The following is a 15,721-nucleotide window of genomic DNA, read 5'->3' as shown; positions in this document are numbered from 1 at the left end:
ATTTTCCCTATTTTGAGAGCAGTTCTATAATCACAGCACATTTAGATGGTGAAGGAAGAAAGAGAGTTCTGGGTCTGAAGTAAAGGACCAGAGGAGAAAATAATGTCTGAAGTCAGTTATTACTGTGGTCTTAAAGTTTTCTCCAGCAGAAGGCCTTGCTATTCTCTAACATGTTCCATACTGGTCATGTTACTCATTTTCAGAGCTACTTGGTTTGTAGAAGTAACTCAAGCAAGAGATCTTTAGGCAGGTGAGCAACTATCCACGAAGGCTCTCATGACTGAGAAGTTATTAGAGTGAGTCGGACAAGCCAAAAGGACAGAGGCAGTGCGGCTCCATTTTGTCCTTATTCCCCCATTTGTGTCCTGTCCTGTCCTGTCCTGTCCTGTCCTGTCCTGTCCTGTCCTCTCCTCTCTTTTCTGCTTATGTTGTAGGCAGGGATTTGCAATTCAGAGCAAGTAGCATTTAACTAAGCCTTTGCTGTTGCTGCCTATCCTAGGCAGACACCAATTCTCTTCAGATTTATTTAGATCTATGTATGATTGTAGCTCTCAGCAACACACACACAAACAAACATAAAAGGCATTCATAAAACAAGCCCAGACCACTGACATACACAGTCCCCATGGACTATCCATGTCCTCAAGTCTCACAAAAAAGTACTGAAGACACAAGGCAGCCCTTACAGAAATTGCTGAGAGTCCAGGCTCTCAAAAACCATCACCACCCCACTAAAACAGGACTTTTCCATATGATCTCCCTTACCGGAGTGGCTGATCCATGGGGATTTTCCTTTTTGAAGGTACACACATAAAGAAAAACACTTCTGTGCTACTGGGACTTGTTTCTTCTTCAAGGTATTCACCATCTTTTTCTCCACCAGTACTCTAGTGAGGGACTACTGAACTGCAGACATACTGTAGCACCATGCATCACGGCACTGCATACTCAGACTTTCAGGATGGGCTTACAGGACTACAAGGCCTCACCTTGCACTGCCCAGGATGTCCCAGATACAGGCCTTCATCATCTTCCCTTCCCAAACACAGAATCATGAGCAAAAGGAAAATTTCACTTCCACTTCTTTTTAATTAGCATTTTGGCAAGTATACAAAAAACAAGGCATCACAGCAGCTGGCAAACTGTCACAACCTGAGCCAGAACACCTTGGGAAGAGGCTTCACCTTAAAATGCTCTACATAGGAGCACGTTTACATTACACATGTAACTGAAACATCCACCAGGAAAGACAGCAGGTCAGTCTGGGCCAAAGTAAACTGCCACTATTGAACCGAGTGAGATTTCTAACTGTTGATGCACCAACTGGACTTGGCTCACTAAGGAACTTGCTGGTATTTTTCACAAGATTGTTGGCTTTATTTCATGCCTGTCCTGCCTTATCTGGGGATGTGGGAGGAGGAGTACAAAGGAGACACGACCATGTACCTGTAGGTAGCTGGCACAAGAAGCACAATGATTTAGGGTTGTGGGACTCCCACTTTCACAAAGCCAACTATGGCACAGGACCCCTTGTATTCTGAACAAATTCTAGTGAAATCTTCTGTGAAGTACATGCAGATTTTGGTGGTGTCGCTTGCTAGCAAGTGGAGCTTTTCATGAACTGGCACTTCTGAAGGCAGGAGAACAGGCAGCAGTTTCATCGGTCACAGGAGGTAGGCCTGGATACAGGTAGCGTATTGCAGAGGAGTGAGCTAGCCTTTTGTTGGGCCTGACTAGCAACAGGCTTTTTATCTGTGATACGTCTTTACTGCTGACACACTTAAACTCTCAGAGAATCTGACTTACTCGAAGGCACGGGGTGACAGAGTCCAGGAACAGAAGTTGAAAGATGAAATACATTAGAGAGTTCTGCAGTCCTCTCCCTTGCAGCGTCCGTCTTTATTGGTCACAGGAGGTTACAGCTTTGCTCATACAGCCCTTGCCAGAGCCTTTAGCGTTACAATTTACACTCAGCCTAGTTTTAGAGAGAGACTTTTCTGGAGCAAGCACACCTGGGCATTTTCCTCTCTGATGTCATCACAGAAGAAATCGGATCATTTCTTATCTTATGCTCCAAGGATTTCTTGCACAGCAGAAGAAGGACTGTACCTCAGCCAGAGGGCAGAACAAGGGGCAAGGAAGGAACAAGAAGGTTCTTTCCTAGAAGGATCAACTTAGTGTGTCAAGTTTTTGGAGGGGCGAAAGTAATATGGGAGAGGTATCAGGAAAACTTCAAATCCTCAGTGGCACAAGGAGCATGGAGCAGGAGACGAATGCAGTTTCACGGAGTGCTTCAGGACAACGTTGAGGACACCGGGCCTTCAGTATTCGATTCTGCTCCAGTAGAACATAGTGCCGAGGAGGACAAAGAACTGAAAAAACAAGACTACTAAGTCTCTCTACTCCCCTTTCTTTCTCCATACCTCTCCCCTGAGTCCCATGTAGTCCTACTGATAGAAGAGAGCAACAGTGGACTTTGATAAGCAAAGTCCATTCAGGCACAAGAAGCTTAAAGAAAGAAAGAAGATATGTGTAGATGTAACTATTTGGCTGGATCAGTCAGCTCACTGGGGATTATCTGTCATGAAGCTGATGAACCCAGAACACCTGAAACACTCATGCAAAGTCTTTGAACCAGATACTGGATTACCTGTCATGATTGCAGTTCAGATGATTCAATGCCCTTAAAAAACAAGTGTCTGCACATTGTGTTTGCTGTGCTGTATTACTGAGGTGGCAGCAAGCCACAGCAGGATGGCAGGCCGTTTAGCTCTTCGAGTGTGGGAGCCAAGATGGAGGGGAACTTCCGAATGTAGCCCTGTTAGTGGAACTGGCTACAAGCAGATTGGTGACACATAAATAACCATCATCTACAGATTTTTTAAAAATGTGTCAGCTGTCATCTACCTCCGCCCTACTGGGTGTGGAATAGCAAGGAAAGAGAAGTGGAAATAAAAGCAAATATTAAGTACTCACAGTCCAGCAGAGGATGGCAAAACCAAACCAGGCAACACCCCAGGCTTGTCTGTTCATTGGCCCAGAAATAGCAGCATAACAACCCTGTAAGACAACCATGCCTGAATCAACACCAGCTTTGAGCTTTTGCTCAAAGGTTATCCTTTTTACAAGGTCATCCACCTCTTAGAGAGAGTCAAGTGGCATGCTCCTCTCCTATTTTAATTTGTGTAATTCAAGAAGACAAGCCAGAACTGAACTGCTTATTGACAACTTGCAGACTGCCTATCTGCTTCTAGCTCCAAATACAAAGTAGATCCATCTTAAACACTTCAAGGACAATTCTCTGTGACATCCACTTGCCAAATAAACATATGTAACCAAACACAGCCAGCAAAGAGATGGCCTCCATAATCAAGAAGGTGTAGGCAAGTTTGGAAACTTGAACACCCTCTAGAAATGCCTGTTAGCTCATGACCCAGCAATCTGTCTGAATAGGAAAAGCTGGTCTACTGGAAAGCTCAGCCAGTGATGCATTCAGTAACTGGATCTTCCCACAGGAAACAACCTCCACTTTTCAGAGATGCCCTACTCTTCATTTTCTGGGGCACCATGCCAGAAGACAGCCTCTTCATCCTCCCCTGACATCTGTTCTCCATTGGTTATGGCAACTGCCTTGAAGAGGAGAACTGCTGACTTGCTCACTCATGTTGTATCTTCGGGGTAAGTTTGGTTTAGCTGCGGTCCACCTGCATGTAGAAGATGCCCTAGTTGGCACTGGAAGAGTTTTCTAAATAATGTTTTTATCAGAAATGCCTTTATCACAATCTGTCCTGTGTTCAACATGACGAGGACCCTACAGGCATTGCTTCTCCTCCAGAAACCTTTTTAACACCTGTAGCTTACAATAGAGGAGGAAGGCTATTCCTCGTTTCCTTCCCTAACATCAAGACACCTTTGGCCAACACAAGTTAATTGGAAAAAGCAGAGAAAACCTTACATTGCTTTTAAAGAAGCCAGGGACTCCAAGTTTGCAGCCATCAAGGTTGATGGGATGCCCTTGAGAATCCAAGATGCAACAATTGTGTGGCCAAGGGAAGTCAGCATCACTGTGCGTCGTGCGGAAGGCAGATGTGTACTCTTGCCAGTCGGAGGGCCCGTTCACTCCGCAGCACTGATTCTGTGGGGAGAGAGAAGGGAAAGTTCTTCAACAGCCAAGATCACGGCCCTGGACAAGACTGGACCCTGCACATGGCTGGTTAGTCATTAACCATGAATTTATGGGAAAGATTCTTGAAGTTCCTGCCTTTGACAGTCTGCCATCTGATAAATGAGCGAAATAGGGAGTATGGCAGGACTTCATGTAAGGTTCAAGGCAGATACCATCCTCTTTATTAGGGAGTGGCCCCAAGGAGGACTTGAAATTCCAGAGCTGCAGGGCATTTAGTTATTAACGAGCATTTTCGGTGTTATTATTACCTGAAGCATGAGTTTATCCCATGTCTTTGTGACCCCTTCACTCATCCATTTGTCATTGTTATTGTCTGCCTCAGGCTTCTGATACCTTTCTAGCATCTGCTTCAGGAAGAGATTTGGTGTAAGCTGCAGGAAAAAATAAAAAAATAAAAAAAAATGAAGGAACTATGTAATTAAGTGGCCATGTAAAGCAAATATGGGGTTATGTGGGGTGGGTTTGTTTGCTTATGTCAGTGTCCTGATAGAGGAGAGGAATGAAGGTTTCCCTCTTCCAGTTTTACACAGAGGAGGGTAATGAGTCAGACTGAAGGAGCAGGAGCAACACAAACATAGATCCTGATCATGACTCTTGAGCAAGTCCCTCCAGATGTCAGATCCCAGGAGATTTGCAGGAGCTATAGGTTACACTTGATATGCTGCTTGGAGCTGAAGTGCCACAGGTCATTTCCCCCCACCAATATCTGCAGTTACTCACGTAATCTTTCCCTCACTAGTAACACTGCCTGTGGCAATGATGAAGATGTGTAGTCTGTATGTACGATAGATTAATCAGCCTGTAGCTGAAAGGCTAAACACTGTATTGATGATTCAGCTAACCCACGCTATTATTTCCTTAGATGCAGAGTTATAAACATTTTAAAGTATCAAAAATAACAAAACTACGTTAAAAACAACAAAGATATTTCCTTCATTAGAATAATGAGGCTGAAGGTTTCCCTTGTGGGGTCTTATTGTATCTCAGCAGTAGTCCTTTGAGCTTACAGTGTACCACCACACAGGCCATTTACTCTCCCAAACAGGAGGCACCGTGCCGTAGAAATGTAACATTTTCTGATGTGGTTGCATGAATACATGAGGAAAACAATACTCACAAAGTCTCGGTGAGTTGCTGCCGTGATGCAAGAAGCCATTTCAAATGCAAAAGTGATCAGCATCAGAATAATATACTGTGGGAGAGAGAGAGCGGAATTGGCTTAGTTAAGCAGTTTCTTCCAGTTCTGTGTTTTTCAAGATTAAGCCCCGACTCCTGTTCAAGCCAGAAGAAGCCAGGCTATCCTAGTCTCCCCAGTCTTTTCCTCTGAACATTCATGTAGCCCTTTTCTGTGATTGTTTTCAGTTTGCAGCCTGCTTTCCTGAAGGTAGATAATGAGAATTGCACTCCGTCTCACAGACGTAATTTCATCAGAACCTCATTGAATGGCATTAATGCCATTCTTTGCCCCACATGCCCTAGAATAACATTAGCCATTTTCATCGCTGTATTTCATTGGCAAATTATGTTTGTGCCACGTCTCCTCCTTTCACTTCCACTTGCAAGCTAATAGCTTTTCAGCAAGAAGCTATTCAATTGTAGCAGGAGACCTCATACTTTATGGAAAAAGAAGGTGCAATTTAATGGGTTGATCAGATCCTCCTGATCTCAGGATTTCCCCAGCATCATCAGATATCCTCAGCACTCTTACTCTGTAAGCAAAGATCATTCATGAAAACTGATCCTCAAGAGAACCTCTCACCTGCTTCTCTTCCTTTCATAGCACAACTCCTTTTAGCCTTTTCCATATTCCTTTTGCAGTTTTCATGTGTCTATTTCTACTCTCACATTTTTATTTTTATTTTTATTTTTATTTTTATTTTTATTTTTATTTTTATTTTTATTTTTATTTTTATTTTTTCCCCCTCATATTCAGGGCATTGGTTTTCTTTTTACCCCAGCTTCTGCCCCCTGTATTCTCTGTTTTCTCTTATACCACAGCCTTGGGTTTCAGCCAAGACACTAAAATTCAGAAATTCTCTTCCATCAGCTGTTTTTTAGTGAATTCTCTGGCACAAGAGCTCAGATCTCTAAGTGTCTCCTGTTTAAAACGGACACCCTGCCATCCTACATTAATTCAAGAGAGAGCTGATTGCATAGTTTTCAGCTCTACCCTTCCTTAATGCAAGCACCAATTAAGTTCACCACTGTCAACCTGAGGGACTAAGTAAGAAATTATATAGTTTTGTTCATGCCTTAACATTGTCTTTGGCTTATCCAAAGCTCTCTGTCCTCACCCCTGTAATTTCTGCTTGCTTGCTGATGTATAATGTTGTCAGTTGCACCCATATTTGGTATACTTACACATACTAATGCCTTGTAAAGCAGTCATTACTTATAAGCTCCTAAACTGAATGGTACATGACAGCTGAAAGGCAGTAGGGGGTGGGGAGAAACAAGAATCTAAACCACATCTCAGCTGCATGTGATTGCACAAGTGTTTCTGCATGGTTCCAGGGCAAGGTCAGGGTCAAGCCCGTGACTTTAAACCTCTGTTGCAGCTCTCACTATTGATTCCCTCATCCTGGTTTGGGAGTTTGTCACGCATATGTCCTCACAGGTATCACCTTGTGGGAGAACACAGCCATGGTGGAGAAGATCCTTTGGCTCCTCTTCACTAATAAAAGCTGTCTTCACTAATAAAAGCTTAGTGGGTGATTATCAAGGTGAGCAGGGAAAATAAACCAGCAGGTTTTTTTCAGTTTGTCAAGAATCAGTGGGCAAACTTTGCTACACTTACCACCAGCAGCAAAGTCCTGTTGGACTTGATAACTCCTACGATGCCAAGGATAGACAGAGCAAGGAGTGCAAAGCCAACAAAGATGCCAATCCAGGCAGCAGCATAGATGTCGTCATTTTCTGTGGCTTCCAGCAGAGGGTAGAGACCATGGGGATCGGACACAAAGTAGATGCACTCTGCTGTCAGGGCAATACCGCACATCTGAGAAGTACAAGTTGGGGAAACCCATTAAATCAAGCTTCCCCAAAGAAATAACAAAGACACAAAATGAAGAAGCCTGCATTTGTTTCTTTCACCCTCCTGCCCAACAGGAGATCCTCAATTCCTCCTCTGCCCAACTCTACAATCTCTTTTATCGTGCCTTAACACAAGGATTGCAAGCTGAACTCACCCAGCTTAGACCTGAAATGTTAGGCCTAGAACTTGAGGATGTTAAGAAAGAATTAACACAAATTTTCCCTTCATTATATGGAAGGAGCTGGTTGGAAAGATGTTGGTCATCAGCAAGGGCTGTTCCTCTAGAAATTATGTTGGTCTTGTGGATCAGCCTCTTCTGTCCCTTGTTGTCCCCTCCGTACCCAAATGACCAGCCAGCACAACTCTCCTTTACCTCTCCTCTCACACTGTACTGCTCTGCTTATTGGTGGACTTCAAAGGGATTTCGTGGCTGGAAAATGCTGTTTCAAGAAGTGTCATACTGGAAGGAAGCCACCCACCCACCCCTGTCCCACTTCACTTACCCCAATGACCACATTCCCCAGGATTAGTAGACCCTGAAAGATGCGTACGCCATTTTCAGTTTTTGCCATCTTTAGTTCTTCATACAACCTGAGAGAAAAAAAAAAGAAAGAAAGAAACAAACAAAAGCCAGTTGTCAATTAGACAGGTACAATATCTTCATTCAGAAATGAAAATTACCCCATGGAAAAGGATAGAGAGAACCTGCCAGCCTTTCTGTACCCCCACTCCAGAGGAAAGACTTCCCTAGGTGTGAAGCTGGTAACTTGTACTCTCCCTGACAGTTGAGCTATACAAGACAGGGGTAACTCTGTGCACAGCCATTGGCTTCAGTTCACTTTTTGGATAGGTTTTCACAGACACAACAGCACCCACCAGGATAGATAAGGGATGAGTTCAGAGCTCTCACGTTGCTCCTCCTTCAAAGGAGCCAGCTTTATCCTAGGGCATGCCATCCATCCTTTTGGCCATTTCTTCTTGGCCAACACCAGCACGGGACCATGCTGGTAACTGCAGTGCTATAGCTCTATCACACACATGCTGGCACTGCAGGGCTTGGCAGCACGTTGCTAAGGGGTAGTTCCCTCTCCCACCCGTGCCAGGAACCAAAGCCGGGGCCCTCATCCCCAGTCAGGTGCGAGGGATGGAGCTGCTCAGGCTGCAGCTGGCTCACGGGAGCCAGGCCAAGCAGCATTCCCACCAAATTCCTGAGAGCGCTACATCCTGCAGGCTGGGCCCAGGCGCCCCGCCTCGGATTCATCCCCCTCCAGAGAGAGCGGCATAAAGGCACTAGTCAGAGGTGTGAGGCCTTTTGGAGAAACAAGCCCAAATTCCAGGACCGGTGGAGCCCTCGTTTCAAAGGGACAGAGCGCATGTGTGCATGGTGAGGGGGAGGAAGAATAACCCCAGCCCCGAGACAGCTGCGTTTATTGGGTGGTTAAGAAAACAGACGCCACAAACGAAAGGCTGAAGTGGGCCCAACTTGAGCTGGCAAAGGAAAAAGCAGCTTGAACTCCTCCCCTGCTGGAGTACCAGCACTCGTGCCCTGTGTTCCTGGGGTGACCAACTCTGTGATTCTTCAAAAACCTTTTGGGATTCCTCAAGAATTCTCCAAGCATTTCCTCAAGATATCATGAATAGTCATTGTTTCCCAGGTAAGAAGTCATTCTTATTCCCAGCCAGGTGGTTGGATGCTGGCACAATAAATACATCTGAAGCTGCACAGCTCTGTACAGGCTTATGAGATCAACCTGAAGCTGCCAAACTTGCAAATTTGTTGGCCAGCCAGCATGTCCAGAAGTCACATCAACTGCCTTGGAGGTCTGGGCAGTGCCTGGCCACATGTGGTCTGCAGTACAATACTGCAGACCCTGACAAGCCAGAGACAGACTGGTTCTCCAAATATCTGAAAGCTGTAGAAACCCCTGCCGTAATCCTTGCAGGGATTTTAGAAAAGCCTTTACTTATTGCTGGCTGAAAGACATCACAAGTCAGAGCACAGTCCAAAAAGCAAGGAGATCTTCCCTGCTTGAAGGCAGGTGCATGAACTCTGACTGCCATGTGAAAAAGCAGGTCTGCTCCAGCTGCCATGAAGAGAGCTGGGCTGAGTGTGTCTAGCACGACAGATCATGCTAAGTGTGGTTAACAAAGTCACAACCCTTTCCTTAACACTACAGAAATGTCTTTATCCTCCCCTTCTCTCCTACAGACACCTCTGCAGCATAACAACAGCACTCAGACTGAAGGAAGCTAGACCTGGCTTGCTCTTGGCTGCCCAAGGGCACAGCTCAACTACTTCATTTTCTTTAACTAGCCACCTGTTTGGAGACCCTTGCACTTGGACTTTCCACCCAGCCCACACGCTTGTTTCCCTACGACCTGGATTTCTTCTTGTAGGCAGGACCTGGTGTTCTCTTGCCTCACTTTGGCCAGGTATTACTGCAGGCACATCAGTCCCAGAAAGGGGACCTCTTCTGGTGTAAACCCATCTCCTAGAATGCTGCAGCTGGGAGGAAAGCTGGGAATGGTCACCACCATACAGATATCAAATAGAAAGTGCCAAAAATCTAGGCAACTTAAGGCTTTCCAGAATCTTAGGACTTCATTTCAAACCCTGTATGGGGGTGGTCACCTAAAAGAAGCTGCAGGAGATCTGTGACTTCCCACCCTGCCTGTTCCTTGTCCCTCAGAATTAAGCGGCATTAAGCAAGAGCACAGCACTGAGGTCAGGTGCATGACTGCAGAGGCATGAGACAAAACTCTGCTGCCTTGCCTGAGGCAGGCTGCACGCAGGCATGATGCCACCGTCCCCTGGGAGTGACACTGGCAGGCAGTCCTCCTCCCACCTCCCAGAGAGACAGGCGCCAGCAGCTCGTGCCTGCGGACACAAATCATTTCAGAACAAGGGAAGCCTTCTGCGTGGGCTGGCTAAGGAAAATCTTACAACCCAAACACACTCTCCTGGGACTCCAGGGAACCCCCTGAGGAGACAGGAGCTTCGGCTGCAACTATTATCCAAAACATATTCAAAAACTTGACTTGTGACAAAGGAAGGGGGCCGGATCCTGGGATTTCAGCTGCAAGCTTGCATGGACCTGGTGTTCCTTAGCACATCCCGGGGACCTTGAAGGTTAGCTGTGACACTCTGTGGTCTCAGGTTTTCAGTTATCACTACCATAGGCTTTGCTCCATGCCCCAAGGAGCTCTGGAAAGGCTTCTGTTGCTCCCATTGCACCACAAAACCCACAAAAACCTATATCCCTCCTGAAGCATCTCCTTCTTTCCCTCCCTACACCTGGCCAGGACCCAGCCTGCAGCTTCTCCCTTATCCTCTTCAAGCTCCTGTCTGAAAAGTCAGGCTTCTGCCCTTGTGTTTTAGGTGACTAATCCCATGCAGACTTTCAAACGATGTCGTGCTGGCAGCAGTGCCTTGATACAGGGTGGACTCAGCCTCTTATGCATCAATTAACACACATTGCTCTGACTGAATTTTTGAAACCTCTACACCCTATTTTTACAGACTGAGACAGGATTTCAGTAGCCTTACAGATGAATGTCCCCTGCTTTAGTGTATTTATTCTCCATCTATAGCCAGAAAAGCCCATGGATAAGAATCATTTTGGCATTGCCTCATGTAGAAGTGGGTCCTGTTCTGATCGCCACATGTTCTGTGCCAGTTCTCATGATGGAGTCACAGCACCATGGCCAAAAGGATGTCCAAAACCTCTCCTGTGAGCACCATTTGCTTCTACAAAGAGCCAACACTCACCCCAGCCCTTGTGAAGCCCTAGGTCCTCCATGTAATCAGAGTTACGGAGTCTCCTTCCTTGAAGATATTTAAAAAACATCTGGACATGGTCCTAGGCAGCCTGCAGGGACCTTGGACAAGAAGACCCCCAGCCCCTCACACCATGGGCAGCAGCTGGGGATGCTCAAGCCATTGCCCACCATCACAGGCATGACATCCCCATGTCCCTCCTGGCCTGGAGTGCAAGGGCTGGCACAAAGCAGCACCCTTGGAGGGTGGGAAGAGGAGTGGGGACAGTACATGAGCATGATGGCTGGGCCCTGTAGGACTTCACCCCCTGCTACCTCCCTGGGTAGCTCTACGTGGCATTCTTCTCCCCTTGTGCAAGGAGGCAGAAACAAGAGGTGCATTTGTACTGTTTCCCATGGATTCTGCAGCCTCCAGATGCCTCAGCTGAAAGGCTTGGAACCACTTGAGCACAACTAAACAAACCCAGCCTTTCAGCTGCTGAAACCTCATCCTTGCCCGGGGGCCCTGCCCTGCCCTTCACCCCATCCAGCCACCTCCTCCTAGCCCTCTGGCTTTCCCAGGCCTGTCTCTACAAGCTCGAGCAGAACACCAGTGGTGGGGTGCCAAGAGAGGGAAATGGGTGAGGAGGAGCCATCAGAGGAGCAGTGCAGGTGCTGTAGGACGCCCCAGGCAAGGCACAGACCTGCCCAACCCACTAGGGTGTCCTGCACAGCAAGGCTTGGGTAAACCAACTTCGTAATTATTAATTATCATTATTGCCGTTGTTGTTATTATTTTCTGATTTTTTTCTTTTTATAAGCCCCCAAGGGACTTAAAAAACAAAGGCAGTTTCAAAGCGTTTGGGAAATCTGCAGGGTTACACTGCCTTTAAGAGGAGGCAATTAAATATTTTATTGATGAATCTTTTGGACCCTGCTGCTGCAAAGGCGGATGTTTTACAAGTGGTGGTTCGTCATTTATTTATTTTGAGGCAAAGATTTCCAGCACACATGCACATGATCCTCCTGCCCCACCGAACCTCTCCCGTCACTCCACCTGCCAGTGAAAGGCAGCCACCCCTGGCAGAGAGCAGCTTGTTCTCCAGCCTCCATCCACTCCGAGAAAATGAAAAGCCAGCCAGTTATTTTATGCTACCAGGGGAGAAATATAAAGCAAAAACAAAGCTCAGCATCAAGCAGGGGTCATAGACTAATTAAGTTTCCTTTCAAGAGAGATCGCTATGAAATGAAGCCTATGTGAACAGTGAAGCGGCTGCTAAATCATCATCAGGCATAATTACCTCAGAAATAGAGCTGGGAGGTAGTTTTTTCCTCTCTCCCTCATTAGTTCAGCAGAGCCAAAACAAGAGTGTTTTTTATTTTTTTTTTTTTTTTTAAATATATACTTTATATTTTCACAAGTGAGGGGGAATTACAGGATTTGTCTTTCTCTGTGATGATTTTTTTTTTTTTTTTGACACTCAAACATGTTGGCAACAGATCTAATTTTCCCATTTCCTCCTCCCTAGTGTTTAGGAGAAAAAAATATGAAACAAATTAAAAAAGCCATATAGAAGACACAGCCTGCGGTAGAAGAAAAAAAAAAGAAATGCTTAATAATCATCTGCAGTTAACCTCACCCAGGTACCAGCCTCCCACATACTAAACACAGCCCAGGGTCTGAAATGAAAATCATTTAACATAAAAGCCTGTGTTCTTGTACTAGATGCTTCTCATTGATTTGCCTCATGAAGACAAAGATGGTGACCAAAGCCAGGTACTCACCCCTCTCTCCTGGTGATGCTTCCCAGCAGAAAACCACACACACCTGTCCAGCTGAAAAAGAGCCCCCTTTCTCCTGTCTCGCCTGGTCTTTAAAGAGCCCAGGTTGCTTGAGAAGAGCCGTGTGTGATTGGTAGGGTGCCCATCACATGAGGAAAACTTTTTTTTCTAGCCAAACCTGTTCCCTGGCTCCTGTGGGACCAGAGGGTGTCTCTGTGATTCTCAGATTGTATCGGAATGTCGTTGTGCCGAAAACAGAAAGCTTGAAGAATTTCTAGCATTGTACTCTCCAAAGGGTGGATGAGTGACTCACTCGTGTGAGACACTTGAACTTTAAAGAGTATAGGCAAATTTGAAGGAAGTAAATATAAATATTAGGATTGCCAGACCATTATTTGAATGTGGTATAAGAAGAATGCACTGACTAGAAAAGAGAATAAACGAGTATCAGTGTTTTCATTGAATTGTGTTGCATGGAGAAGACTTGAAAAATACAGTAGTTTGGGTTGGAGCCATTTTGATTTTCTTTAACCCAGGGTGCTTTTAGAAACAAAAATGTAGGTGTTGGCTACTGTGCAAGACACTATGGATGATGAGAAAAATGGGGAGAACATTGCATTGCCTTGGGCCACATGGATTTTTAACTCATTCAGTTTTATGAAGAGTAAAATTGAGGACATATATATGTAGTGATTGGCCTGTGATGAACTAGGAGGGGCTGAGGCTGAGGAACACAACAGGAAAGGCACTTCTCTCACCTTCCTTACACGTTCCAGCCCAAATCTGCCAAAAATCATCATTCTTATTACCAGAGCCTTGATCTAATCTTTGGCAAAGGCACAGCTGCTTGTGCTTGGTGTTCATTTCTGTGTGCAAACCCCAACCTACTGAACAGTGATGGGATGGGTGATGGGAGCTTCACATTTTAAGAGTTCTTCACAAGTCAAAAACAAACATCAAAAGAATATGTGAGACCTGGCCTGAGCAAGAAAGGGTGGTGTGGCTGACAAACCACTCCATGTGAGCCCAGGTGCCACCATGGGCACCCCCAGTGAGCTGTCCACAGCTGCCTCAGCCTTCCCTGTAGATCTGCATCTGTGCTTGCATAGTCCAGATAAGAACATGCCAACAGCTCCGTATAGACAGATACATACATTTTTTAAAATTGTTGCATTTGCAAATGCTATAGGATCACAAATGCCTGCACCCCTCCCAAAAAGTCATGTACACAAGTGTATAGGGATGTGTAGAAAAAATACAAGTGCATGTGGTTTCTACACACGCATATGCACACATAGACCCACATTTGTGCACACCTTTGCTGCCTGTAGATTAAAAGCAGAGTGCTGGATTGGGTGTGAAGACACTGCAGTTGGGGGTTTCGCTTGATGAGATGGAGGTAGAAAATGAAATTCCTTGGGAAAATTGTCACTATGACCATGAGCTCTATGGGAGACAAGGCAACGTGAGAATGTGCCTGTCACTAAATGTGCCTTAGTTTTTCAAAATAGGGCATGGGAGGGAGATGGAAAATGCCCAAAGAAAGAACAAAGCTGCTGATAAATGCTGAATAGATGCTGTAGGCAATTCTAATGGACTGACCTTGCTCCCAACCCCTAAGAACACCCTTTCACCTTCCTGCACTCTTTGAATGTCTTTTCTTTATAGCATGGAAATAATGATTTAAGACTGAAAGAGTGTGAGAGGGGGGTAGCTGGGGAGGAAGACAGCACACAGAAAGGAAAAGGAGATTGCAGCCAAACTGGCAGGAGACATTTCTGTGCCTGCCTCATGCCAGCATCATGACGAAGCCACTTCTATCCACAGGTGAGGAGGCTCCTTGCTGCATTTTCAATGTTGCATGCAAAGATCAGGTCTCACATTTAAGTGAAAACACAAAGAGGGCTCAGGAAACCTTATATCCCTCACGGTGTGGCTGCACTGTCAGCAATACCCATGCACAGGTTCAATCTGACAGGCACCCTCTGTTTGTCCTAGGGAGGGGGTCCTTCCTGATGAATGTCCCTCCACTGTGCATGACATCCTCAGAGCAAGGCTGAGCATCCCTGCCACAACACACTGCAGAAGGTGCTGCCTGTGAGCTGAGCCACCGCCTTGGTGACCTCCTGCTGAGGGTGCCGCTCTGGCAGCCCCGTCCCCAGCCCCAGCCACCTGGCTTTGCTCCTGCATTCCCGGGAGGGCTGTGAACAGCTGCTTCCCCATCCACAGTTCAACCTTCCTTCCCCTGCCAGGTGGGGGGCTGAGGCTGGCTCTGGCCGCCCAAGCCCTCCACGTGCCGTGGCCAAGTGCCAGGCCCTCCCTGGAGGAACAGGGAATTCCTGCTGGCTGCCTCCTGCTGCCTCCACACAGGGGGCAAGGGGCAGATGTCCACCCTGCCCTTGGGGTCTGCGGCTGGCCTCCTGCCTCCGCTCCCCTGCTGGCCGGGCTGTGGCTTGTGCTGCAGCTGCTTCCACCTTTCGTGAAGTTTTGCCCTTCTTCTGACACTTCTGATACATCTCGAGAGAGGGTGAGGGGAATAAATAAGTGCACACCACCTAGGGAGATCAGGGGAGAGCAGCTCTGTCCCAGAAAATGTTTACCAAACAGTGTTGAGTGTGGGGAGACAAATGGCATACCATTAGCAACAACCGTGGGCTAATTATAGTGGGCTTGGATAAACCACTAGGTTGATGGGCTAGCCCCTCCATCTAGGCCTGGAAATATAGAGAGTGGAAAGCAGAACTGTATGTATATATTTAGTGTGATGCGGAATGTGGAAAGTAACTTCTTTCTAAAGCCTCAGATACCTCGGTGGAGAGTGCTACAGAAAAGCCAGATACAGGCATCTTTGTGATGCTGGTAGTTCTGGTATTTGGCAGTGCATAACCCACCCAAGAATATGGCACTGCACTCCTCATTCCTAAGAAGAGATGTATAAAGCACACTCTCAACAACTGTGGTTT

The 15,721-nt window shown here is 46.3% G+C and overlaps 1 protein-coding gene across 1 annotated transcript; it reads right to left on the bottom strand.

Annotated features, from left to right (window-relative positions):
* Positions 1–1,069: 1,069 nt before the first annotated feature.
* On the bottom strand, positions 1,070–12,886 carry UPK1B (uroplakin 1B). The gene is made up of 8 exons (XM_084514722.1): positions 12,762–12,886; positions 7,724–7,811; positions 6,984–7,184; positions 5,304–5,378; positions 4,435–4,557; positions 3,956–4,135; positions 2,977–3,060; positions 1,070–2,372 (listed from the first exon to the last, which is right to left on the bottom strand). Exons 2-8 carry the CDS (start codon positions 7,790–7,792, stop codon positions 2,322–2,324), a joined length of 783 nt encoding a protein of 260 aa, XP_084370848.1. The 5' UTR covers positions 7,793–7,811; positions 12,762–12,886; the 3' UTR covers positions 1,070–2,321.
* Positions 12,887–15,721: the final 2,835 nt, after the last annotated feature.

Source organism: Aythya ferina (assembly GCF_964211825.1).
Source record: "Aythya ferina genome assembly, chromosome: 1".
NCBI classification, from domain to species: Eukaryota; Metazoa; Chordata; class Aves; order Anseriformes; family Anatidae; genus Aythya; species Aythya ferina.
This window is presented reverse-complemented; position numbering and strand designations above follow the sequence as displayed.

Excerpts from the sequence above, each read along its gene's own strand:
- UPK1B (XM_084514722.1), bottom strand. The coding sequence starts at position 7,792 with ATGGCAAAAACTGAAAATGGCGTACGCATCTTTCAGGGTCTACTAATC. Across the intron at positions 7,185-7,723 it reads TGGGGAATGTGGTCATTGGG|ATGTGCGGTATTGCCCTGAC; the intron begins GTAAGTGAAGTG and ends TGTACTTCTCAG. Across the intron at positions 5,379-6,983 it reads ACAGGACTTTGCTGCTGGTG|TATATTATTCTGATGCTGAT; the intron begins GTAAGTGTAGCA and ends TCTCTCCCACAG.